The sequence below is a fragment of the Ranitomeya variabilis genome, chromosome 1 (genome assembly GCF_051348905.1).
Source record: "Ranitomeya variabilis isolate aRanVar5 chromosome 1, aRanVar5.hap1, whole genome shotgun sequence".
Lineage (NCBI taxonomy): Eukaryota > Metazoa > Chordata > Amphibia > Anura > Dendrobatidae > Ranitomeya > Ranitomeya variabilis.
In genome coordinates this window covers 214,867,913-214,895,707 of record NC_135232.1, presented here as the reverse complement: position 1 = coordinate 214,895,707, position 27,795 = coordinate 214,867,913, and the positions used below count along the sequence as shown (strand labels likewise).

General features: G+C 45.8%; 1 protein-coding gene across 4 annotated transcripts in view; it reads left to right on the top strand.

Annotated features, from left to right (window-relative positions):
* RPH3A (rabphilin 3A) overlaps positions 1-27,795 on the top strand; it is a 450,823-nt gene that overhangs the window by 248,800 nt on the left and 174,228 nt on the right. For all 4 annotated transcript variants that reach the window (XM_077292456.1, XM_077292446.1, XM_077292453.1 and 1 more), the window contains one exon: positions 4,431-4,596. In XM_077292456.1, coding sequence (XP_077148571.1) covers positions 4,431-4,596 — 166 coding nt within the window. The remainder of the gene's footprint in view (positions 1-4,430; positions 4,597-27,795) is intronic.

The window sequence follows — 27,795 nt, the reverse complement described above, 5'->3', positions numbered from 1 at the left end:
AGCCAACAACTCCCAATTGCCGACATCATAATTGCGTTCAGCAGGCGAAAACTTGCGGGAGAAGAAGGCACACGGTTTCATCAAAGAACCAACAGAATCCCTCTGAGACAAAACGGCCCCTGCCCCAATCTCAGAAGCATCAATCTCAACCTGAAACGGAAGAGAAACATCTGGTTGGCGCAACACCGGAGCAGAAGTAAATCGGCGTTTAAGCTCCTGAAAGGCAGAGACAGCCGCAGAGGACCAATTCGCCACATCAGCGCCTTTTTTCGTCAAATCAGTCAAGGGTTTAACCACGCTGGAGAAGTTAGCAATGAAACGGCGATAAAAATTTGCAAAACCCCAAAATTTCTGAAGGCTCTTCACAGAAGTGGGTTGAATCCAATCATGAATGGCCTGAACCTTAACCGGATCCATCTCCATAGATGAGGGAGAAAAAATAAAGCCCAAAAACGAAACCTTCTGCACCCCAAATAGACACTTAGACCCCTTCACAAACAAGGCATTGTCACGAAGGATCTGAAATACCATCCTGACCTGTTCCACATGAGACTTCCAATCATCAGAAAAAATCAAAATATCATCCAAATATACAATCAAGAATTTATCAATATAAGGCCGGAAGATATCATGCATGAAGGATTGAAAAACAGATGGAGCGTTAGTGAGCCCGAATGGCATCACAAGGTATTCAAAATGGCCTTCGGGCGTATTAAACGCAGTTTTCCATTCATCACCCTGCTTAATACGAACAAGATTATATGCCCCCCGAAGGTCAATCTTCGTAAACCAACTAGCCCCCTTAATCCTAGCAAACAAATCAGAAAGCAAAGGTAAAGGGTATTGAAACTTGACCGTGATCTTATTCAAGAGGCGATAATCAATACAAGGTCTCAAGGAGCCATCCTTCTTAGCAACAAAACCAAAAACCTGCTCCCAACGGTGAAGATGGCCGAATATGCCCTTTCTCCAAAGACTCCTTAACATAACTCCGCATGGCGGTATGTTCAGGCACAGACAGGTTGAAAAGTCGGCCCTTAGGAAACTTACTGCCTGGAATCAAGTCAATCGCACAATCACAGTCCCTATGCGGTGGAAGGGAACTGGACTTGGGCTCATCGAATACATCCTGAAAATCAGACAAAAACTCTGGAATTTCAGAAGAGGAAGAAGAGGAGATTGACATCAAAGGAACATCATTATGAACCCCCCTGACAACCCCAACTAGTCACAGACATAGATTTCCAATCCAACACAGGATTATGTACCTGCAACCATGGGAAACCCAGCACGATAACATCATGCAAATTATGCAACACCAGAAATCGACAATCTTCCTGATGGGCTGGCGCCATGTGCATGGTCACCTGTGTCCAAAACTGGGGCTTATTTTTAGCCAAAGGTGTAGCATCATTCCCCCTTAAAGGAATAGGGTTCTGCAAAGACTGCAAGGGAAAACCACAACGCCTGGCAAACTCAAAATCCATTAAGTTCAAGGCGGCGCCAGAATCCACAAATGCCATGACAGAAAATGATGACAATGAGCAGATCAAGGACACCGATAACAGAAATTTAGGTTGTACAGTACTGATAGTAAATGAACTAACGATCCTTTTTGTCCGCTTAGGGCAGACTGAAATGACATGAGAAGCGTCGCCACAATGACTTTGCTCTAAGGACGACGCCACAGCGCGCGCAGTTTGACGCTCCCGCAAGCGCCGATCAATCTGAATGGCCAGAGACATAGAATCACTCAGACCGGAAGGCGTGGGAAACCCCACCATAACATCTTTAACGGATTCAGAAAGACCCTTTCTGAAAATTGCCGCCAAAGCATCATCATTCCATTTAGTCAACACAGACCATTTTCTAAATTTCTGACAATACAATTCTGCCACCTCTTGACCCTGAGACAGGGCCAACAAGGTTTTCTCTGCTTGATCCACAGAATTAGGTTCATCATATAATAATCCTAAAGCCTGAAAAAAGGAATCTACATTAAACAAGGCCGGATTCCCAGATTCCAGGGAAAATGCCCAATCCTGTGGATCGCCACACAGCAGGGAGATGACCGTTTTAACCTGCTGAATGGAATCACCGGAGGATCACGGTCTCAGAGCAAAAAACAGTTTACAATTGTTTTTAAAACCCAAAAATTTGGACCTATCGCCAAAAAACAAATCAGGAGTAGGAATCTTCGGCTCTAAAGCAGGAGTCTAAACAATATAATCAGAAATACCCTGTACCCTAGCAGCAAGCTGGTCTACACAAGATGCTAATTCCTGAACATCCATGCTGGCACAAGATTCCTCAGCCACCCATAAATAAAGAGGGAAGAAAAGACAAAACCGACTACAGAAAAAAAATGGCTCAACACCTTTCTTCCCTTCTTCTGAGATGCATTTAACTCATTACGGGCCAGTTGTACTGTTATGATCTGGTGACCTTGGAGCCACATGAAACTTTCTCTGGAGTCGGTGGAACCTGTACTGACCGCAAATCCTGAACTAGCACCGCAACTAGAAGTAGCCGTGGGGTGTGCCTAACATACCCTAGACACCTCGACACAGCCGGAGGACTAAATACCCCTATAGATGGAAATAGGAATGCTACCTTGCCTCAGAGCAGACCCCCAAAGGATAGGCAGCCCCCCACGAATAATGACTGTGAGTAGGAGAATAGACACACGCAGGAAGAAAACAGGATTTAGCAAAAGAGGCCACTCTAGCTAAATAGGAAAGGATAGGACAGATTACTAGGCAGTCAGTATTAAAACCCTTCCAAAAATATCCACAGCAGATAATACAAAAAGTTCCACAATCTAACAAAAGATATGGAATGTATATCTGCCACTCCAGAGAATCCAACAAGACTGAGAAAATACTGACAATCTAAGCTGGACAAGAAAACACAAAGAATAGCACTGAATTGTGAAGCACATAGCATGTGTGCCACAGGAAAAAAAAACCAGACACTTATCTTTGCTGATTTGGCAGAAAGGCAGGAGGAACCAAGCAGAGGTCCAACACCTCCCAACAACAATTGACAACTGGCAAGGACTAATGAATCCTGCACGCCTAAATACCCCAGTCAGAACTGCAATCAGCAGATACACCTGACCAGGACTGCAACTCAGGGGCAACTGCATTACCACCTACAACCACCGGAGGGAGCCCAAAAGCAGAATTCACAACACAAACGCATGTACTTAAAAACGCATGCGTTTACATAGACAGCATTCCTTTTTTTTGCCGCAAAAAAACGCATGCATTTTTTTGCGGCAAAAAAACGCCTCTAGAAATTACTACATGTTGCATTTCTGCAACCAAATGCAAGCATAGAAACGACCCATGCATTGTCAAACGCGGCAAAACGCATACAAAAAAAAGCATGCGTTTTTAATGTTAAATATAGGAAAAAAACCGCATGCGTTTTTTTGCTCTAAAACGCAGCGGCAAAAAACGCAAATGTGAAACCAGCCTAAGTTATCTTGCGAATATGGAGCGTCTCAGCAAGATAGACATGCTGCGGTCTATAAAGACGCTCCACATGTCTGGTTACGCAGGGCAACTGAATGTGGCCCTGCACGCATAGTGGAGACAGGATTTCATAAAATACCCTCCACCATGCTGTTACATCTGGATACTGCGGATTGGACACTGCGGCTGTACGCAGCATCCCATCCGCAGCAAATACTGAAGGTTTCCTGAATGTGGAAACATACCCTTAGAGAATATGCTCAAATACTCTGAGATTGCATACTTTAGGTAAGTTTTTTGGTTCACAAACTGATCATTCATTGGATCTGTTAGACATACGCTGCAGAGCACACTGCCTACCACTGTGCCAGGAAGTGATTACTGTACACTCATTCTGCAGTGAGTGGTGACTGTACCAGCTCTCTGTGCCACACCAATGACCAGAAGCAAGTGGCTATAGGGAGAATATAAGTTCATTTTCTCCCTGCAGTCACTGCTCAAGTAAAGCTCTAGAAGTGCTCTATGATTTTAGCGCCATTTCCCAGCATATTATCGCTAAGCCTGCAGGTACACAGCATTTCTGGACATGAACGGTTCCCTTTAAAGCATAATTTCCTTGGGATGTCGGGCATAGCATAAAACCAATTTATGTTTGAATGCTATAGAGCTATAACTTTAGGCTTTTTGTAGTCTAAATCTCAATCATAATATGGTATTCCCATAATAAGTATTTATGGCATATCAACATAAATGTGTCATATGTGTGTTATCATTATGAGGAATTACGTGTCTTATCTTTTCGCCAGCCTTGTATGACTTTAGGTTCAGACTGGATTGTCACTGTGTGCTGACATCAGAAAAATGGAAACACGTCATGAATTACCATTCCCTAGGCTTCAGTTTTATCCAAATATAATGAGTACACATTTATATTTTTCCTAATATCTTCAGGTATGGAAAAGATCTGGAGCATGGTTCTTTAAAGGCTTTCCAAAACATGTACTTCCACAACCAATGCCAGTGAGCAAGCAAAAAACCCAGAATCCGCCAAATGACTCAACCACAACAGAAGCTCAAGCTCCAGATCAAAAACGCTACCCCCGAGGCCAAAGTCGAGGTAATAAAACCGTTGGATAACTTAAATGAATATTTTGGTGTATACATTATGGAAAATATGAAAGTTCTTAAACTATTCATATGAATGAATTAGCCAGTGTTTCTTTAACCCCTTTTCCCCAAAGTCTATTTTACCTTCCTGACCAGGCAAAATGTTACAATACTGAACATTGTCTCTTTATGTGGTAATAACTCTGAAACGCTTCAATGTTTTATTTGGTGACACATTGTACTTTGTTAGTGGTATATTTAAATAAACATTTTTTGCCTTTATTTGTGAAAGATCAGTATTTTGGTGAAAATTTCACAATTTTAAAACTTCAATTTTTTATATCCTTAATCGTGGAGAACAAATTATCGTAGAATCGTTTGAGGACTCCATATACAAAGCCCCTAAATGCCAGAAGAGCAGAATCTCCCTTCAAGTGAACCTATTTAGGAAATTACACCCCTATTTTGACTTCATGTGTGTTTGCCAAAAACAAGCAACAGTGAATGTGAGTGAAAATTGCCAATCTGCCAGTGTAGTGCCTGTACATTGTAGTGCCCAGCAATGCCTTAACTAGAGACCAATGGGCCCAGGTGCAAAATTTGGACCTAGGCCCCCTTATATGTTGGTCAGATGTATGGGCCCCTGTCGCATTCTAAATCCTAAAAGGACAATAAGTTGCACCTCCTCCCCCATTATGTTGTAATGACCCCATCTAAGTCTTCGTCCGGGTATATAAAGTATGCCCCTCATCCTGTGCTCTATACTAGTATATATGCCCTCATCCTGGTGTATCTGATATATATGTTCCCCATTCTAGCCCCATCTTAGTGTAATTAGCCCCCATCCTGCTATATATATCCTTTATCCTGGGTCCCATCCTGGTATATATCTCACCCATCCTAATAAATATGTCCCTGGTGGGTCACTGCACCACAATACACTTCAGCTAAATGTGCATCTGAGGATTCATATCCAGATGAGGTTTGCGCTCGTGATGGCTGGCCATTCATTCACACTGGCCTGTTTTCCGTCTCTACCTCTGTGACTGCAATCGTTGCGCCCCTTGTGCCAAGTACACTATGCCTAGCTCATGTTTCTGGAGACACGCACCCCAAAAAATAAAGCAGGTTCTCCTCACTACAGGAATGTCAAACGTGGATGCTAACTCTGTTTTATGTACACTGTGGAACTCTGAAAGGAGGTGAGTATTTGGATTTGGGAGTGCAGTGCGAGAAACTCCGATGGGTCTCGCACGTCAATACCTGGCGCTGCTGCCGGCACTCAGAATTGGAGCGTGCGGCTGCATGTATTCCTATGCGGCCGCATGCTCCGATCTGAGTGCCGGGTGCAGTGCTGGGTATTAGGCCGGAGACACACTGGTGCGAGAGACGGCCGAGTCTCGCTGGTTAAAAGCAAGCTGTGGCACCTGCACTCCGGAGCGGAGCGTGCGGCTCCATAGCAATACATGGAGCTGCACGCTCCTCTTCGGAGTGCAGGTGCCACAGCTTGCTTTTAACCAGCGAGACTCGGCCGTCTCTCGCACCAGTGTGTCTCCGGCCTTAACATGCAAGACTCATCCGAGTTTCTCGCAGGTGAGTATGAGCCCTTACTGGGTGGCCCCTGCCCCCCCAGTCTGACATTGCAGTCACATGTTTGTCACCTTTTTCAAGCCACATATCGTTCTCTACATGAATAATGTGTTTAGCTTCATTAGAAGATGAAGTAACGAGGTTTTAATTATAAATAAGTATAAAGATTATAAATGGTGATGATCAAATAGTGAAATATTCGGATTCGGGAAAATCGGCATGAATAATTTCTAATATCCGTGTATTCGCACCAAATAACGAATCCAATGCAAGTCAATGGGAAAGCCCAATATTTTTCTGCTGGAACCAGCAAACAGGTCTGGGGGCCTGATAAAGCTAAAATGGATGGGAAAGTGCTAAAACTAAATGGGAACAGCATAGAGAAGATGCCTGCATGCCTTTCTGACTCACATATGGTATCTGGGAATAATGTTGTCAGACTATTGCACCAGTTTTACGGATTTTTAAAAAGACCTACCAAACCAAACCAACATTTTTTTCAAAGGGAAAAATGCTAAGAAACATTATTTCCTTCATAAGTACATGTATATAATGCAATGCCATTTCAGACATGCCCATTTGAATTTTGGGCATAGTCCGCCACCACAAACATGTCCACCGCCATGTCATTATGCAGCCCTCACTGTACATTAGCAGAGTGGCAGCAGGTACCGTGAAACCGGAGTTTGGTAAGGGCCCTCAGGTAGCCCTGTATCATACATTTGGGCATAGATCTCACTCCTACATTCAGGAGGTCCCTACTTCATACCAAATAGTTAGCCAGATAGTGGACTACATATTCCCCATTACTTTTCAATGTCAGTTAAGACATGCCCATTTGAATTTTGGGCTTTGCCCGCCACCACCACCACCACCACCACCACCACATCCACCGCCATGTTATTATATATCCCACGCTGACAATTAGCAGAGTGTCAGCAGGTGCCGTGAAACATGAGTTTGGTAAGGACCCTGAGGTGACCCTATATTATACATTTTGGAGAGCTCTCACTCCTACATTCGGGAGGTCCCTCCCTCATGCCAAATAGTTAGCCAGATAGTGGAATACATATTCCTCATCACTTTACAATGCCAGCTAAAACATGGCCATTTGAATTTTGGGCTTTGCCCACCACCACCACCATGTTCACTGCCATGTCATCATGCGGCCCTCGCTGACAATTAGCAGAGTGCCAGCAGATGCTGTGAAACCTGCGTTTTGTAAGTAAATTTTTGCCACCGAATTCCAATGGAACAATTGTCATAGTGGGTGAAGCTGCTATAAGGTGAAAATAATACAGGAGTTGGGGGAGATGCATGATCAATATCAGTAAATTGGATTCTACCAGACACCAAAAGCATTAGAATTAAATTCTGAATAAAGTGTATGCAAGTGAGGGCCTGTATTTTGGTCAGTCTTTCAGGTCTGAAACCCATGTCAGGAACATATACAAGCCTCATTTTTCTTGGAAGCAGCCTCCTCAAAGCAAAGAGACAGGAGTGCCATTGACTTATCTGCACAAGCCTACACATTTTCTATTGGTTTAAGAAATAGCTTATCTTTATCTAGCAGTTGTGCGACTAGCACAAAGCCTGCAGAGATATGCAAACGTGACTATTTAGCTCTAATTTTCATGAGTCTGCTGTTGTGTGTAATAAAGCTGATATCTTAAAAAAAAAATTGCCACACTTTGCTAGATATATTGAATTTGTACATAACACCTCTTTGAGGGTACTTGTTATAAATAAAGACAGGATATTTTTTATGAACATAAAGCATTCAATATGAGAAAGGGTGACGTTAAGGGATGTGGATGTGATGCTGCCCGCCAAGGCCGTGTTACAGCTCAGAAGATGACTGAATCTCATTATAGCTTCCTGTCAAAATGTCAGCGCGGTACACCACTGACGAATCCAGACAATTGCCAGGATCTTGTGGGTTGGATGGCAGACAAAGGCTTCAGTGTGTTGACAAGCAGCACCACGAAGTCTTATACATGGTCCAGTCTCAGTAGCCAAGAGGTTGGACCTCTGAATCCTCAACCTGGTCCTCCTTCCCCTACCATCAAGAGTCTCAGGAGACATATGACCCCAACGCTGGCCACTCTGAGGAACTGTTTATGTTCCCTTGTAATTTGTCAGGCCTCTCAACTTGCAGCATTAAAGAGGGTCTTGAGGATGAGTGCAGTGATGCCCAAACATTTGAGCACCCACGGCCAGAAGAAAGCCACATTGGGGAAGGTCAATTCATGTCTGAAGTGGTGGAGGATAATCATGATGCACAGTTGCCATCAGGGCAGCCTAAAATTATGATATGACATGGTTGATGAGGCCACTGATCCAACCTGGCACGGTGGCATGCCTAGCGAGCACAATAGTGCAGACAGAGAATGGTCAGTAGCACAAAAACAGGCAAGAAGAGGTAGTGGTTTGACCAGAGGGAGAACTTGGTCAACTGTTCCACAGAGCCCCCCACACTCAATTAGGCAACAGACCAAGGGTGCATTGTTCCTCTGTTTGGCAGAGTTCCTTCAAACAAAACAACTGTAATTTGCATCATCTACCAAACGAAACTAAGAAGCAAGAACACTGCCAACCAGAGCATCACCAGCATGCAAAAGCACATGGCAGCCAAGCAACTCAGTAGATCGGTGGAACACCTGGGTACAAAATCTGTGTCTGATGGTGAAACCACTACCCCTTCCCCTGTTATGGCCTTTCTGCTGTCCATGAAGCAGGTGCTGATACCTCCTGCCCACAACCTGTAGCTTCCCAGACACAACAGCAACCACATCCAGTTCATTGTCCCAGCACAGCGTTCACTTGTCCCTGCCCTAGACGTTTAACAGAAAGCAGAAATATCGACTGCCCACTCACAGGCCAAAGCGCTAAATACCCACATAGCCAGATTGGTAGCCCTGGAAATGGTGCAGTTTCAATTTGAGGGACAAAGACTCTCCATGACCTCTTGGTGGTGGCAGCACCACGGTACTCTATTAGCATCCAACACTGGTGTGCCATCAACGGCATAAGCACGTGGTACACAATATCAGCCGTGCTCTGGAAAAGCAGTCAAAGGGAATGTCTACTTTACCACAGACACGTGGACAAGTTTCTGTGGACAGGAATGCTACATTTCCCTTATGGCACACTGGCTAAACCCGGTGGAGTCTGGGACTCAGTCAGAGGCTGGAACATCACACATGTTACTCACACCAAGAATAGCGGTCCCTACTTCCATCAAGGTTTCAGTCTCCTTTTATTACAGTTCCTGTCTCCCCTCCTCATCCTCCTGCTCCTCCCCAAAAGTAGCCTCCCCATCAGTCCTCTGCTAAAGCTCATCTTTTTAGGTGATAAAGCTCACAACCAGGTCTAGTTGTGTTGATAATGGGTGTAACTTGGTGGAGGCTTTAAAGCTCGGCAAGCTGGTGAACACGTTCCATGCATGGCCCATGTGCTGAACTTGGTTGTACAATGTTTTTTTAAAACATACCCTGACTTGCTGGACCTACTTGCTAAGGTACAGTGTGTCAGCGCTCATTTCCGAAAGTCATCTCAGGCTTTCAGTGGATTAGCTTTGCTGCAGCAGTGCTTTAATTTGCCTCGTTACCGACTGATTTGTGACCTGCCCATGTACTATAATTCAACCTTTAATAATAAATAATAATTTTAATTCTATAGTGTCAACATATTCTGCAGCACTTCATATTTTAGAGGGGACTTGTACAGACAATAAGACATTACAGAATAACAATAATCACATAAACCGATAACAAGAGGAATGAGGTCTTGCTCGCAAGCTTACAATCTATGAGGAAATAGGGGAGACATGAAAGGTGGATGGTAACAATTGCTTTCATTGTTCTGACCAGCCATAATATAAGAAATCTGGTGTTCATGTAATGCTGCATAAACCGGTTACCAACCAGTATGTGTAAAAGTACAGAAACAGAGGGCTATTAAATGCATAAAGCGTGTGAGAACCAGATAAAAAGTTATGAAGAAAATTAATTTTGAATGGGCAACACAGGGATAGTTAGATAAATGTGTTGAGGAGTAAGGCAGTTCATATGTTGGCAAGACTTAGTGAGCAGCAGAGAGCAGTGTCTGAATTTCAGCTTCTCAATGCCTATCAGAGTAACACTCAGCCCCCACACGTGACAACTGCTGAGTGGGTGTGGATCGATTACATTTCTAAGGTGCTTCAAAACTTTGAGTACTGCACCAAGATGGTGAGTGCTGATGATGCTATTGTCAGCGTAACCATCCTGCTGCTCTGTCTATTAATATGTTTACTGCAGAATCTCAAAGATGGAGCTTTGAATGCTGAGCAGGTGGCTATGGAGCAAGATTTTTCAGTGGCTGATGCTACACAGCCTCTTTGGGCAATGACGCGGAACAGGAGGAGGCGGCGGAACAGAAGTTTTTGGTCTGTGCTATAGGGGGGACTCCCAATACCAGCTTCATATCTGTCCAGCATAGATGGCCTGAAGAACAGAAGTAGGAGGAGGCTATGCATTGTGAGGAGAGGATGGTCAGTGTTCTTCCTGGTGAGGACACTGAACTTTTGACTCTTTGTAATCTGCCACACATGGCAGAGTTCATGTCCAGATGCCTTTCCCAAGACCCTTGCGTGAAACACATTTTGTCCAACATGAAATACTGGCTGTGCACCAGACAACGCTGCTGAAAGAGGCACCGTTTTTTTCACCCACAAGGATTACAGGGTTGGGCCATGCACACCAGGTGCAACTCAGGGGGGTGAAATGTCCACCAACTGACACATTTTCATGAGATCGTCACATCAGTAAAGGCTATCTGTGGGTGTAACTATGATGAGGAGGGAGAAGTAGACCAAGATGGTGAAGGACTACTTAAGTGACCATACCAGTGTCCTTCCTTATGCTTCAGTGCCCTTTAACTATTGGCTGTCCAAGCTCCACATTTGGCCTGACATTTCCTTCTACACCTTGGAGATGCTACCATGCCCTACTGCAAGTGTGTTGTCTGAGCTGGTTTTTAGTTTGGCTGGTGTAATCATAACTCATAGGCGCACATGCCTGTCAATGGAAAATGCAGACAGGTTGACTCTTCTAAAATTGAACAAGGGCTGGATTTCAGGCGACTTTGTAAGCCCTACGGATGACCGCAATGTAATGTAAAAGCAGCCCAAATGTTTTGTTTGGGAAGTTGTCTTAACATCCATCCGTACCATCCAAACCCGTTTTGTTCATGAAATCACCATCTCCTCCTGCTGCTGCAACAAGTATAGTGATAATGTATGTATACCCCACGTGGCTACTGTTTTTTACTTTGTGAAAACTTGGCACATTGTGCAATGGTGAAACTTGTACTTCCTAATTATCGATTCCCTTGCTGACACACTCCAACAGTGGAGTAATCAAGATTATTGCTCCTGCTAAATTGTCAGATAAGATTATCTCTACCTAGATTACGCCAGTGGCACAATTGTTAGATAAAGATAAGCTATTTTTTAAACCAATAGAAAATTATGATTTTTTTTTCAATTGTCTTGCGGACACACTCCAAATGGTGAGTAATGAAGATTATTGCCCCTGCTAAATTGTCACGTAAGATCATCTGTACCCGGATTGCGCCAGTCGCACATCTGCCAGATAAAGATACGCTATTTTTTAAAACAATAGAAAATTATGATTTTTTTTTTCAATCGTCTAGCTGACATACTTCAAATGTGGAGTACTGCCCCTGCTAAATTGTCACGCAAGATTATCTCTACCCAGATTGCACCAATCGCACAACTGCTAGACAAATATTAGGTAAGTTAATTGGAAAATAGCAGCATGTACTTGCAATGATGAGAATATCCAGGTGCCTGCCTTTCACACACCCTCCCTCCCTCCTATTAAGGCTATGTGCACACGTTGCAGATTTTGTTGTGGATCTGCACCATTTTTGGACACGCAGAATTGCACCAAATCCACAATGTAGTGCACAACCAATGTTAATCAATGGGAATTACAGAACTGGTGTGCACATGCTGCGGAAAAATTCTTACGGATTTGCAGCCTTTTATTTTCTGCAGCATGTCAATTCTTTTTGCGGATCTGCAGCGTTTCTGCACCCGTTGACTACCATTGAGTCAGTCAAATCTGCAGCAAAACTGCTGGTGTTAAAAGGTTTGTGGTTTTGCTGCAGAGTTGCATGTCAAAAACACTGCAGAAAGGGAGGAGGAAGAGTGTGTGGGCAGAGAAGATGTGCGTGTCTCTCTGCGGGTGTCTGTGTATATCTGTGGGTGTCTGCAGAGGTCTGCTTGTATCTGTGTGTGTGTGTGTGTGTGTGTGTGTGTGTGTGGGTCTGTGTAGGCAGGCATCGTCTTATGAGACTACTGCTCCCATCCGGCTATGTCTGCTGTCACATATAACAGTGACAGCATTAGCCAATGATGGGGCAGCAGTCCCATTGGACGATGCCTGTGTTCAATTGTAACAAAAAAATATACAACATATAGTACACATACTTGCCAAACACCTAGTCCTAGACGCCTTCATTCTCCTGTATCAAAAATAAAATAATAAACCAACAGTATACTCCCTGTTCCGATGTAATCCATTTAATAACGAGTGTCCCACGACGATCTCAAGTGTAGAACAATGACATCAGGAGATGTCACTGTTCTACAGGGCCTCCGGCAATGTACCAGCCTTTTCTGGTTATTAATTATAGGGGGACCCAACGTCATTTTTTGGGGGGGCTCCCCTACTTTAATAGCTTTAATAGTAAAGGTTAAATATACAGCTGTGAGCTGATATTAATAGCCTTGAAAGATCCATGAGTATTACCCCCTTTCCAGGCTATAAACATCGGCCCCCAGTCGCTGGCTTTCCGTCTCTGGTTTGGAAAATTGCGCGGGAGCTCACACCATTTTTTTTTTTATTAAACAGATATTGCGTTTAAGGCCGGGGTCACACTTGTGAGAAATTTGCACTAGTCTCCCACCTCAATACCTGGCCAGAGTGTGCGGCTGCATGTATTTCTATGCAGCTAAACGCTCCGGTCTGAGTGCCGGCGCCAGTGCCGGGTATTGAGGTGCAAGACTAGTGCGAGTTTCTCACAAGTGTGACCCCCGCCTAACTCAGATTTTGTGTGTGTCTTTAACTTTTTATGTACCATTTTATTATGTTTATTACTAAACATTGGGCTTGGTATTATCTATGTATCTAGCTCACGGCTGCCACTAGAAATTTCGGGGCCCCATACTGGCAAATTTTTCGGGGCCCCCTTGAGACTCCACTGAAGCCCTGCCTCCACGCTCCACCCCTCAAACTGTCCACAGTCCCACCGATCTCTCTTGGAAAAACTCCACTTCTCACCCATCACACATTAACAGTTCCCATCACCAGATCACACATATAGCCAGCAGCTTTTGTTTCAGCCAAAAGATTTTTTAAGCTGCCACCATTACACGGTAGACACTTTTGGCTGGGCCCTACTCTGCTGGAAACTATTAAATATTTGTTAAAATATGCAGTACAATTTAGGTATATTTAGATTTATTTTTCAATTTTTTAAATGACCAATAATATCACATACAAGGAACAAATACCACAACACCATGACCAGACACCATATTGCTACCACATAGTGACCAAATAGCACATACAAGGGACAAATACCACCGCACCATGTCCAGACCACATATTACCACCAAACAAAAGGATCACAGCGCTCCATCCGGTTGTAATAGTTTCAAAGAGGTAGCTTTATTATGCCATCAAAGCAACGTTTCGAACTGATAGGTCTTTATCAAGCTTGATAAAGACCTATCAGGTCGAAACATTGCTTTGATGGCATAATAAAGCTACCTCTTTGAAACTATTACACCCGGATGGAGCGCTGTGATCCTTTTGTTTGAAGCTACTTGATTGTCCTGGAAGGTTCCCTGGACTTTGAACGGGCGCCCCAGCAAGTGAGTGCTGCCAGCCATCTTCTTTACTTTTCACATATTACCACCAGTGACCGAATAATATCACATAAAAGGAACAAATGCCACCGGACCATGACCAGATCACATATTACCACCACAAAGTGACCAAATGGCACATACAAGGGACAAATACCGCAACACCATGTCCAGACCACATATTACCACAACATAGTGACTGAATACTACAATACTGATCAGTGACAAAAGAAAACACAATACTATCACCATAAGTGCCATTATACACAGGAGATCTGTACTTAGTATGCAGTGTCTGTGTACAGGTAATACAGTGATCACTGGTGATATTATACACAGAACCTCTGTATATAGTATACAGTGTATAGTGTCAGTGTATAGGTAATACACTGACTCACCAGTGACGTCTCTTGGTGAAGTCCTTCATGTTTCAACTTTCATCCAGCACAGACTGCCGTCACTGCTTCCAGCCAGGACTTGTCTCTGCAGGAAATAAGTTATCTCGAGCTCAGATTGCAGAACACATTACTTAATTTTCCCCAACTTCTACATTACACCACATGAAGAAAAAAAGGCAACATAGTATCACTCTACACAGTAACAGGACCGCCCCCCCATTTAAAACAGTAAACTCAAAAAATAAAATAAATACATCACTGTAGTAATAATATCCCTTAATTAGCCCCTATGGTAATAATATTCCCCACCCTGGCCCCGTGTGTCTCATTCCTGGCTTCAGCCATATGTTCTCGCATCCTGCCCTCATGAGTAGAGTTGAGCGACTTTACTTTTTTAGGATCGAGTCGGGTTTCGCGAAACCCAGTTAGTAGGCCCAAATAATAAAGTAGGCTAAATGCAGTTCACATGTGGTAACAGGACTAAACAGGCGGCATTGCTTTGTTCAGTGGAGGACAACTGTAATGAGTGGCAGGCACAGTTAGTAGGCCCAAGTAATAAAGTGGGCCAAATGCAGTTCAAAATTGGTAACAGGAGTAAACAGGCGGCACTGCTTTGTTCAGTGGAGGAGAACACCAAGCAGCGGCAGACACCGTTAGTAGGCCCAACCAAACAAGTAGGCCAAATGCAGTTTAATATTCGAAACAGGATGAAAATTGCGGCTCAGCTTTGTTCAGTGGAGGAGAACCACAAGCAGCGGCAGACACCGTTAGTAGGCCCAACCAAACAAGTAAGCCAAATGCAGTTTAATATCTGATATAGCCTGAAAATTGAAGCTCAGCTTTGTTCAGTGGAGAACACCAAGCAGCGGCAGACACCGTTAGTAGGCCCAACCAAACAAGTAAGCCAAATGCAGTTTAATATCTGATATAGCCTGAAAATTGAAGCTCAGCTTTGTTCAGTGGAGGAGAACAACAAGCAGCGGCAGACACCGTTAGTAGGCCCAACCAAACAAGTAGGCCAAATGCAGTTAAATATCTGATATAGGCTGAAAGCCTGAAATATGAAGCTCAGCTTTGTTCAATGGAGGAGAAAAGCAAGGAGCGGCAGACACCATTAGTAGGCCCAATCAAACAAGTAGGTCAAATGCAGTTAAATATCTGATATAGGCTGAAAGCCTGAAAATTGAAGCTCAGCTTTGTTCAGTGGAGGAGAAAAGCAAGGAGAGGCAGACACCATTAGTAGGCCCAACCAAACAAGTAGGCCAAAAGCAGTTTAAAATTGCTTACAGGGGTACACAGGCGGCATTGGATAGTTCAGTGGAGGTCAACTGTAAGGATTGTCTGACACAGTTAGTAGGCCAAAATAATAAAGTGAGGTAAATGTCTGCCAAAACAATTTTCAAAAATAAACAGGTGGCATAGCTATGTACAGGGGTGGGCTCCTCTGGTGAGTAGCAGACAGTGGTAGTTGGCGCAAAGTATTAACTGGTCTAAATGGAGGCCAGGGCCCCTGTATATTTTTACTATCATCTATCATGTCAACAAATTTGTATTGGCAGTGCCATTGAAGGATTTATCAGCACAGACTACACTGTGGTGGAGCAGGGAGAGGTAAGTATTGCAAGTGGTAGAGCACTGTTCGACCTGGGGGAACACTCTCTCGTGGGCGGTGGTACTGGCACAGGGCCCCTCATATTACGACTGTGTGTCTGACGTTGGTTGTGCACCACCACCATCAGAGACACTTCATTGTACTATGAGGGACCCTGTGCCAGTGCCTTCGCCCAAGAGTGGGCACACCCACCTGTCCAGGCAAATGCACTCGCACGGGTGCTTGCGCTAGGTGGTGACCACAGCCCTGTGGGGGGAGTCAGCCCATTTAGGGAGGTATAAAAATGGCCTATGGTGGACATTCCGCAGCTGCAAATGGAGGAATTGGAGCAGTCAGTAAGAGGAGGCCAAAAGGAAGACATTTTTCAGGCAAGCTACGTGTCAGCAGGGGAAGGTGGGGCAAAATAATAAGAAATCCATGATTGGTTCATTTTAATGAAGGTTAGATCATCAACATTTTGGGGAGCCAGACGAGTCCTTTTTCAGTCAGTATTGAACCAGCAGCACTGAACACTCTTTCTGATAGCACACTAGCAGCTGGGCAAGCGAGCTCCTGTAATGCATATTCTGCCAATTCAGGCCAGGTGTCTATTTTAGATGCATTGCCCAGTAATCAAAGGGGAATGACGGGTGAGGGAGAACATCGATAAGGGAGGAAAAATAGTTCGTAACCATACTGGACAAATGTTGTCTCCTGTCACTTTGAATTGATGCAGCAGTACCTGTCGTGTCTGTGGTCATTGCAAAATCACTCCACAACCTGGTCATAAAACCCCTCTGTCCAACGCCACTTCTGATTTGTGCACCTCTAACACCTCTGCCATGTTGCCCCCTGCAGCTCGTGTGAGAACCATCACCGCCGCTGTGTTCTGTGAATGCCTGAACCAAACGGTCTACAAGAGTTGCTTGTTTGATAGCCAATATTTGTTCAAGGTTCTCATGTTGCATGATATTTTGTAATTTCCCTTTGTAGCGTGGATCCAGGAGGCAGGCCAACCAGTAATCATCATCAGTCATCATTTTTATAATGCGGGAGTCCCTTTTTAGGATACGCAAGGCATAATCAGCCATGTGGGCCAATGTTCCAGGTGTCAATTCACTGCTTGTGCTGGGCTGAGTGATGAGCACTTTCTTGCAAATCAACATCACTTGTCTCCCGCAAAAACCAGGTACCTGACCTTGTAACGCCACCAGTTTCTATTGCCCCCTGAGAAGCATCCTCCCATAAATATTCATCCCCATCATCCTCCTCCTCCTCTTCGTCTGCCACCTCGTTCAGGAGAGTTCCCTGAGCAGACAATGGCTGACTGTCATGAAGGCTTACCTCCTCCTCGGCTGCAGACGCCTGCTCCTTAATGTGCGTCAAACTTTGCATCAGCAGACGCATTAGTGGGATGCTCATGCTTATGATGGCGTCGTCTGCACTTACCAGCCGTGTGCATTCCTCAAAACACTGAAGGACTTGACAGAGGTCTTGTAGCTTCGACCACTGCACACCTGACAACTCCATGTCTGCCATCCAACTGCCTGCCCGTGTATGTGTATCCTCCCACAAATATATTACAGCATGCCTCTGTTCGCACAGCCTCTGAAGAATGTGCAGTGTGGAGTTCCACATTGTTGCAACGTCGATAATTAGGCGGTGCTGGGGAAGCTTCAGCGATCGCTGACCGGCGGATGTGCGAGCAAAGTCTTCGCACCTTGAGCAGCAGGGCTGGTAACCCCGGATAACTTTTCAGGAAGCACTGCACCACCAGGTTTGAGGTGTGAGCCAGGCAAGGTATGTGTTTCAGTTCTGAAAGGGCTATGGCAGCCATAAAATTCCTTCCGTTATCACTGACTACCTTGCCTGCCTCAAGATGTACACTGACCAGCTATGACTGAGTTTGTTGCTGCAAGTACTCGGCCAGTACTTCCGCAGTGTGTCTGTTGTCGCCCGAACACTTCATTTCCAACACAGCCTGCTGACGCTTACCACTAGCTGTTCCATAATGGGACACCTTGTGTGCAACACTAGCAGCTGCGAATGGAGTGGTAGGGCGACTGCACTCTGTGGATGACCTTTCGCTTCTGGAGGAGGAGGGGTGTTGAACGCCTACTGCCAACTGTTTCCTAGACCGTGGGCTAGGCAGAACTGTCCCACTATGACTGTCCCCTGTGGACCCTGCATCCACCACATTAACCCAGTGCACCATGATGGACACGTAACGTCCCTGGCCATGCCTACTGGTCCATGCATCTGTTGTGAGGTGCACCTTTCTACTGACTGATTGCCTGAGTGCATGGACAATGCGGTCTTTGACATGCTGGTGGAGGGCTGGGATGGCTTTTCTCGCAAAGAAGTGTTGACTGGGTAGGTCATAGCGTGGTACTGCATAGGCCATCAGGGCTTTGAAAGCTTCGCTTTCAACCAACCGGTAGGGCATCATCTCTAACGAGATTAATCTGGCAATGTGGGCGTTCAAACCCTGTGTACGTGGATGAGAGGATGAGTACTTCCTTTTGCTAACGAGAGTCTCTTGTAGGGTGAGCTGGACTGGAGAGCTGCATATGGTGGAACTAGCAGGGGTGGTGGTGGACATGGCAGATTGAGAGAGGGTTGTTGATGGTATTCTTGATGTTGATGTTGGCCTACATGCAGTGTTTCCTACCAAGAACCTGGTGATTCCCTGACTGCCTTGGCCTTGCGACGATACCTCCACATTTGCTGCAGGTGGTGTCCTAAATGGTGGGATTACAGTGAGGGAAGCAATGTAGCGTTGCTGACTACCTTCATTCTGAGCGGGTGCACCAACGTTATGGGACGTTTGGTAGTTAGTCCAGGCTTGCAAGTGCATGCTGGCTAAATGTCTACGCATGCACGTTGTATTTAAATTTAGGGGATTCTTCCCCCTGCTAAAGGTCTTTGAGCATTTCTTACAGATAACTTTGCACTGATCATTAAAAACCTTGGTTAAAAAATTGCCACACTGCACTCTTCCTACTATCGCATACCTTTTCAGGCATTGCATGCTGTGCTACTTTCAACGGATGGCCACACTGTCCTAAAACTCTTTTTGTTTTAGACACACGTTTTGGGCCTGATACGGGCCTGCCAGATGAAAGCTGTTGCGATGTTTATGCCTGCTGCAGATCATCCTCTTCCGCTTCAGAGCTACTGCCAGCGGCACCCTGTTCCCCAATGGCTGCCAATCTGGGTCAACTACTGGGTCATCTATCACCTCCTCTTCAATGTCCTGTGCACCGTCCTCTGTGACACTGTGTAAGGTGCTATAGCATTCAGGACGGGGCACCATAGTCTCATCAGGGTCAGATTCTGGCTCAGTAGACTGCGAGGGCAATGTAGTGATCTGAGTCAATGGAGTAGCATAATAATCTAGCTGTGGCTGTGCATCTGTGCACTCCATGTCCGATTCATCTTGTAATGGGCTGTTAACTATTTCCCTTTCTAACCCTGGCACGGTATGTGTAAAGAGCTCCATGGAGTAAACTGTAGTGTAGCCTGCCGCAACCTTCTCTTTTGCTTTGGGTGAAGGACTCAAGGAAGCGACTTGTTCCTGACCGGGAGCATCCACTGACGACTCGCTGCTTTTATATTTCGATCTTTCGGAAGAGGAGGCGAAAGAGCTAGAGGCTGAGTCAGCAATGAAAGCCAAAACTTGTTCCTGCTGCTCCGGCTTTAAAAGCGGTTTTCCTACTCCTAGATAAGGGAGCCTTCGAGGCCTTGTGTAGCCAGACGATGACGCTGTCTGAACAACTCGAGCCTTAGGTGCTATTTTGCTTTTCCCACTACCACCAGATGCTCCACCACTAGGGTTGAGCGAAACGGATGGGACATTTTCAAAAATCGCCGACTTTCGGCAAAGTCGGGTTTCGTGAAACCCGACCCGATCCCAGTGTGGGATCGGCCATGCTGTCGGCGATCTTCGCGCCAAAGTCGCGTTTCGTATGACGCTTTCAGCGCAATTTCTCAGCCAATGAAGGAGGACGCAGAGTGTGGGCAGCGTGATGACATAGGTCTCGGTCCCCACCATCTTAGAGAAGGGCATGACATTGATTGGCTTGCTTTCTGCGGCGTCACAGGGGCTATAAAGGGGCGTGTACGCCGACCGCTATCTTACTTCTGCCGATCTTAGCATAGGGAGAGGTTGCTGGAGCTTCGTCAGAAGCAGGGATATTGTTAGGGAGGAAAGATTAACCCCCAAACCGCTTGTGCTGTAGCGATTTCCACTGTCCAACACCAACCACCTTTCCTTTGCAGGGACAGTGGAGCCTAGATTTCTGTGCATCAGCTCTGTAGCTTATAAGACTCCCTGATAGCTGCATTGCTGTTTGTACGCCGCTGTGCAAACCAACTGCTTTTTTAAAAGCAAATATCCTGTTGCTCCTTTCTGCACAGTTCTATTGTTTATTTGTCCACACTTTTGTGTGCAGCAGTCCTTTTTATTGCTGGCTGCCATACTTTTCCTGAGATCATTGTAGGGAGATTGTTATTGTAGTACAGTCCCTTTTTTTTTAAATATATCTTCCAGCCCTTTCTGCCACGTACACTGTGTAGTGTAATACAGTGGGCCTGATTTTTGCAATAGTCTCCCACACATAAAAAGGGAGATTTAAATTGCCGCTAAGTGCATCTGCGTCAGTTCTGTTTGTCGTATATCTGCCAGCCCCTTTCTGCCACATACACTGTGTAGTGTAATACAGTGGGCCTGATTTTTGCAGTAGTCTCCCACACATAAAAAGGAGATTTAAATTGCCGCTAAGTGCATCTGCATCAGTTCTGTTTGTCGTATATCTGCCAGCCCCTTTCTGCCACGTACACTGTGTAGTGTAATACAGTGGGCCTGATTTTTGCAGTAGTCTCCCACACATAAAAAGGGAGATTTAAATTGCCGCTAAGTGCATCTGCATCAGTTCTGTTTGTCGTATATCTGCCAGCCCCTTTCTGCCACGTACACTGTGCAGTGTAATACCGTTGGCCTGATATTTACAGTAGCCTCCCACTCATAAAAAGGGAGATTTAAATTCTCAACAAGTTTACATACACCTTCTACCTTGTTTTACAGTACCATATAACGGTTGTTAGTTTGGTTACATTTTCCCAAGAATGAGGAAGTCTGGTGGAAGAGGCCGTGGGTGGTCATTGCCAGCTGCTAATGAAGATGGTGGTGGTAGTGGTGGTGGTGGAGCATCTGGTGGTAGTGGGGGAAAAGCAAAATAGCACCTAAGGCTCGAGTTGTTGAGCCAGCGTCATCGTCTGGCTACACAAGACCTCGAAGGCTCCCTTTTCTGGGAGTAGGAAAACCGCTTTTAAAGCCGGAGCAGCAGGAAAAAGTTTTGGCTTTCCTTGCTGACTCAGCCTCTAGCTCTTTCGCCTCCTCTTCCGAAAGTTCCAAATTTAAAAGCAGCAAGTCATCAGTGGATGCTCACGGTCAGGAACAAGTCACTTCCTTGTGTCCTTCACCCAAAGCAAAAGTGAAGGATGTGGCAGGCGACACTACAGTTTACTCCATGGAGCTTTTTACACATACCTTGCCAGGGTTAGAAAGGGAAATAGTTCACAGCCCTTTACAAGATAAATCGGACATGGAGTGCACAGATGCACAGCCACAGCTAAATTATTATGCTGTTCCATTGACTCAGATCACAACATTGCCCTCGCAGTGTACTGAGCCAGAACCTGACCCTGATGAGACTATGGTGCCCCGTCCCGAACACCTTACACGGTGACACAGAGGAAGGTGCACAGGACATTGAAGAGGAGGTGATAGATTACCCAGTTGTTGACCCAGATTGGCAGCCATTGGGGGAACAGGGTGCCGCTGGCAGTAGCTCAGAAGCAGAGGAGGATGAGCCGCAGCAGGCATCAACTTCGCAACAGCTTTCATCTGTCAGGCCCGTATCCGGCCAAAAATGTGTGTCAAAAACAAAACCAGTTTTAGGACAGCGTGGCCATCCGGTGAAAGTAGCACAGCGTGCAATGCCTGAAAAGGTATTCGATAGTAGGAAGAGTGCAGTGTGGCAATTTTTTAAACAAGATCCGAATGATCAGTGCAAAGTTATCTGTAAGAAATGCTCAAAGAGCTTTAGCAGAGGGCAGAATGTCAAAAATTTAAATACAACGTGCATGCGTAGACAATTAATCAGCATGCACTTGCAAGGCTGGACTAACTACCAAACGTCCCATTACGTTGGTGCACCCGCTCAGAATGAAGGTAGTCAGCAATGCTACATTGCTTCCATCACTGTAAGCCCACCATTTAGGACACCACCTGCGGCAAATGCGGAGGTATCATCGCAAGGCCAAAGCAGTCAGTGTATCACCAGGTTCTTGGTAGGAAACACTGTATGTGGGTCAACATCAAGAATACCATCAACAACCCTCTCTCAATCTGCCATGTCCAACACCACCCCCGCTAGTTCCACCATATGCAGCTCTCCAGTCCAGCTCACCCTACAAGAGACTCTCGTTAAGAAAAGGAAGTACTCATCCTCACAACCACGTACACAGGGTTTGAACGCCCACATTGCTAGACTAATCTCGTTAGAGATGATGCCCTACCGGTTGGTTGAAAGCGAAGCTTTCAAAGCCCTGATGGCCTATTCAGTACCACGCTATGACCTACCCAGTCGACACTTCTTTGCGAGAAAAGCCATCCCAGCCCTCCACCAGCATGCCAAAGACCGCATTGTCCATGCACTCAGACAATCAGTCAGTAGAAAGGTGCACCTCACAACAGATGCATGGAACAGTAGGCATGGCCAGGGATGTTACGTGTCCATCACAGCACACTGGGTTAATGTGGTGGATGCAGGGTCCACAGGGGACAGCCATAGTGGGACAGTTCTGTCTAGCCCACAGTCTAGGAAAGAGTTGGCTGTAGGCGTTCGCCACCCCTCCTCCTCCTCCTCCAGCAGAAGCGAAAGCTCGTCCACAGAGTGCAGTCACATGACCACTCCATCTGCAGCTGCCAGTGTTGAACACGAGGTGTCCCATTATGGAACAGCTAGTGGTAAGCGTCAGCAGGCTGTGTTGCAAATGAAGTGTTTGGGCAACAACAGACACACCGTGGAAGTTCTGTCTGAGTTCTTGCAGCAAGAAACTGTCATGGCTGGGCAGTGTACATCTTGAGGCAGGCAAGGTAGTCAGTGATAACAGAAGGAATTTTATGGCTGCCATAGCCCTTTCAGAACTGAAACACATACCTTGCCTGGCTCACACCTTGAACCTGGTGGTGCAGTGCTTCCTGAAAAGTTATCCGGGGTTACCAGCCCTGCTCCTGAAGGTGCGAAGACTTTGCTCGCACATCCGCCGGTCGCCCGTACACTCCAACCGTATGCAGAACCATCAGCGATCGTTGAGGCTTCCCCAGCATCGGCTAATTATCGACATTGCAACAAGTTGGAACTCCACACTGCACATGCTTCAGAGGCTGTGCGAACAGAGGCATGCTGTAATGTATTTGTGGGAGGATACACATACACGGGCAGGCAGTTGGATGGCAGACATGGAGTTGTCAGGTGTGCATTGGTCGAAGCTACAAGACCTCTGTCAAGTCCTTCAGTGTTTTGAGGAATGCACACGGCTGGTAAGTGCAGACGATGCCATCATAAGCATGAGCATCCCACTAATGCGTCTGCTGATGCAAAGTTTAACGCACATTAAGGAGCAGGCGTCTGCAGCCGAGGAGGAGGTAAGCCTTGATGACAGTCAGCCATTGTCTGCTCAGGGAACTCTCCTGAACGAGGTGGCAGACGAAGAGGAGGAGGAGGATGGGGATGAATATTTATGGGAGGAGGAAGCTTCTCAGGGGGCAATAGAAACTGGTGGCGTTGCAAGGTCAGGTACAGGGTTTTTGCGGTAGACAAGTGATGTTGATTTGCCAGAAAGTGTTCCTCAACCCAGCACAAGCAGTGAATTGACACCTGGAACATTGGCCCACATGGCTGATTATGCCTTGCGTATCCTAAAAAGGGACCTACGCATTATCAAAATGATGACCGATGACCATTACTGGTTGGCCTGCCTCCTGGATCCATGCTATAAAGGGAAATTGCACAATATCATGCCACATGAGAACCTTGAGCAAATATTGGCTACCAAACAAGCAACTCTTGTAGACCGTTTGGTTCAGGCATTCACAGAACACAGCGGCGGTGATGGTTCTCACACGAGCTGCAGGGGGCAACATGGCAGAGGTGTTAGAGGTGCACATATCAGAAGTGGCATTGGACAGAGGGGTTTTATGACCAGGTTGTGGAGTGATTTTGCAATGACCACAGACACGACAGGTACTGCTGCATCAATTCAAAGTGACAGGAGACAACATGTGTCCAGTATGGTTACGAACTATTTTTCCTCCCTTATCGATGTTCTCCCTCACCCGTCATTCCCCTTTGATTACTGGGCATCTAAAATTGACACCTGGCCTGAATTGGCAGAATATGCATTACAGGAGCTCGCTTGCCCAGCTGCTAGTGTGCTATCAGAAAGAGTCTTCAGTGCTGCTGGTTCAATACTGACCAAAAAAAGGACTCGTCTGGCTACCGAAAATGTTGATGATCTTCATTAAAATGAACCAATCATGGATTTCTAATTATTTTGCCCCACCTTCCCCTGCTGACATGTAGTTTGCCTGAAAAATGTCTTGCTTTTGGACTCCTCTTACTGACTGCTCCAATTCCTCCATTTGCAGCTGCTGAATGTCTACCATAGGCCATTTTTTTACCTCCATAAATGGGCTGACTACCCCCACAGGGCCGTGGTCACCACCTAACGCAAGCACCCGTGCGAGTGCCGTTTGCCTGCACAGGTGGGTGTGCCCACTCTTGGGCGACGGCACTGGCACAGGGTCCCTCATAGTACAATGAAGTGTCTCTGATGGTGGTGGTGCACAACCAACGTCAGACACACAGTCGTAATATGAGGGGCCCTGTGCCAGTACCGCTGCCCACGAGAGAGTGTTCCCCCCCAGGTCGAACAGTGCTCTACCACTTGCAAAACTTACCTCTCCCGGCTCCACCACTGTGTAGTCTGTGCTGTTAAATCCTTCAATAGCACTGCCAATAAAAATGTGTTGAAATTATAGATGATAGTAAAAATATACAGGGGCCCTGGCCTCCATTTAGACCAGTTAATACTTTGCGCCAACTACCACTGTCTGCTACTCAGCAGAGGAGCCCACCCCTGTACGTAGCTATGCCACCTGTTTATTTATGCAAATTTGTTTGGCAGACATTTACCTCACTTTATTGTTTTGGCCTACTAACTGTGTCATCCACTCCTTACAGTTGTCCTCCACTGAACAAACCTATGCCTCCAGTTTACTCCTGTTACCAGTTTTGAACTGCATAGAGCCTACTTTTTTATTTTAGGCCTACTAAGTCTGTTTGCTCCACTCCTTACAATCGTCCTCCGCTGAACAAACCAATGCTGCCTGTGTACCCCTGTAACCTATTTTAAACTGCATTGAGCCTACTTTTTTATTTTTGGCCTACTAAGTCTGTCTGCGCCACTCCTTACAATCGTCCTCCACTGAACAAACCAATGCCGCCTGTGTACCCCTGTAACCTATTTTACACTGCATTGAGCCAACTTTTTTATTTTAGGCCTACTACCTGTGTCTGTCTGCGCCACTCAATACAGCTGTCCTCCACTGAACAAAGCTGAGCTTCAATTTTCAGCCTATATCAGATATTATTTGGCCTACTTGTTTGGTTGGGCCCTACTAATGGTGTCTGCCGCTCCTTGCTTGTCTCCTCCACTGAATATAGCTGAGCTTCAATTTTCAGGCTTTCGGCCTACATCAGATATTAAACTGCATTTTGCCTACTTGTTTGTTTGGGCCTACTAACGGTGTCTGCCGCTCCTTCTTGTTCTCCTTCACTGAACAAAGCTGAGCTTCAATTTTCAGGCTTTCGGCCTGCAGAAAATATGAAACTGCATTTGGCCTACTTGTTTGGTTGGGTGTTATGATCCTTAGTGGCTGAGGATCACGAATAGACCAGCAAGTGAATAAACTAAGGACCAGCTCTAGGGAGATGGTAACTGGACTGATCGCAAATCTGAACCTATCCAAAACAACTAGAGGTAGCCGGTGAACGTGCCTAAAAAATTCCTAGACGTCTCGAGCCAGCCTGAGGAACTAGCTACCCCTAAAGAGAAAGAAAGACCTCGCTTGCCACCAGAGAAATAATCCCCAAAGATATATAAGCCCCCAACAAATATTAACGGTGAAGTAAGAAGAAGGCACATACATAGGGATGAAATCAGATTCAGCAAAAGAGGCCCACTAGTACTAGAAAGCAGAAAATAGAGCAGGGGTCTATGCGATCAATAAAAAACCCTTACAAAATATCCATCCTGAGATTACAAGAACCCACGCACCAACTAATGGTGTGTGGGGAGAAACTCAGTCCACTAGAGCATCCAGCAAGCGAGGAAATCACATTTTAGCAAGCTGGACAAGAAAACATGATAAACACTGCTGATCAAAAAAAAAGCAAACAAAACTTAGCTTTGTCCTGGATGGACTGGGAGCAAGGTAGTCAGAAGGAATCTGAGTAGCACTGATTACATCGACAGCCGGCAACAAGAGGAAGTAAAACAGAGCTATATAGGAACCTCCCAGAGGATAACGAACCAGCTGATAGCCAGAGACCAGCAGGATAACAAACAAAGCCACCAGGGGGAGCCCAAAGCAAAAGTCACACCATACCACCAGTGACCACAAGAGGGAGCCCGAAAACAGAGTTCACAACAGTTGGGCCCTTACTAACGGTGTCTGCTGCTCCTTGGTGTTCTTCTCCACTGAACAAAGCTGAGCTCCAATTTTCAGGCTTTCGGCCTGTATAAAATGTTGAACTGCATTTGGCCTACTTGTTTGGTTGGGCTTACTAACGGTGTCTGCCGCTCCTTGGTGTTCTCCTCCACTGAACAAATCTGAGCTTCAATTTTCAGGCTTTCGCCCTATGTATAATGTGAAAATGCATTTGGCCTACTTGTTTGGTTGGGCCTACTAACAGTGTCTGCCGCTCCTTGATGTTCTACTCCACTGAACAAAGCAGTGCCGCCTGTTTACTCCTGTTACCAATTTTGAACTGCATTTGGCCCACTTTATTACTTGGGCCTACTAACTGTGTCTGCCACTCATTACAGTTTTCCTCCACTGAACAAAGCAATGCCGCCTGTTTAGTCCTGTTACCAATTTTGAACTGCATGTAGCCTACTTTATTCTTTGGGCCTATAACTGTTTCCTCCTCAACTTGCCCATTGCTCAGCCACTGCTAGATGAGTCTGCTGGTACATTGACCCAGACCACTACATTCCCCTTGCACTCTACACAGCCAGAATCTGACCCTGCTGAAAGTCAGGTTCCCCTTCCCGCATACTATACCACCTTACACAGGGACAAAGAGGAAGGTGCAGATGAAAGTGCAGGTTCCTTCATCAGGTGGGGGTCATACTCGTTGGCACTGGCACAGGGCCCCTCATAGTACGCAAAAGTGTCTCTGGCAGTGGGAAGTGCCGCCCGCCATCAAACACACCCCCGTACTATGAGGGGCCCTGTGCCAGTGCCAACTAGTGGGCCCCCCTGCTTGCTCAGGATCACAGCACTTGCAAAGTTGAAATACTTACCTCTCCCTGCTCCACCGCCGTGACGTATTC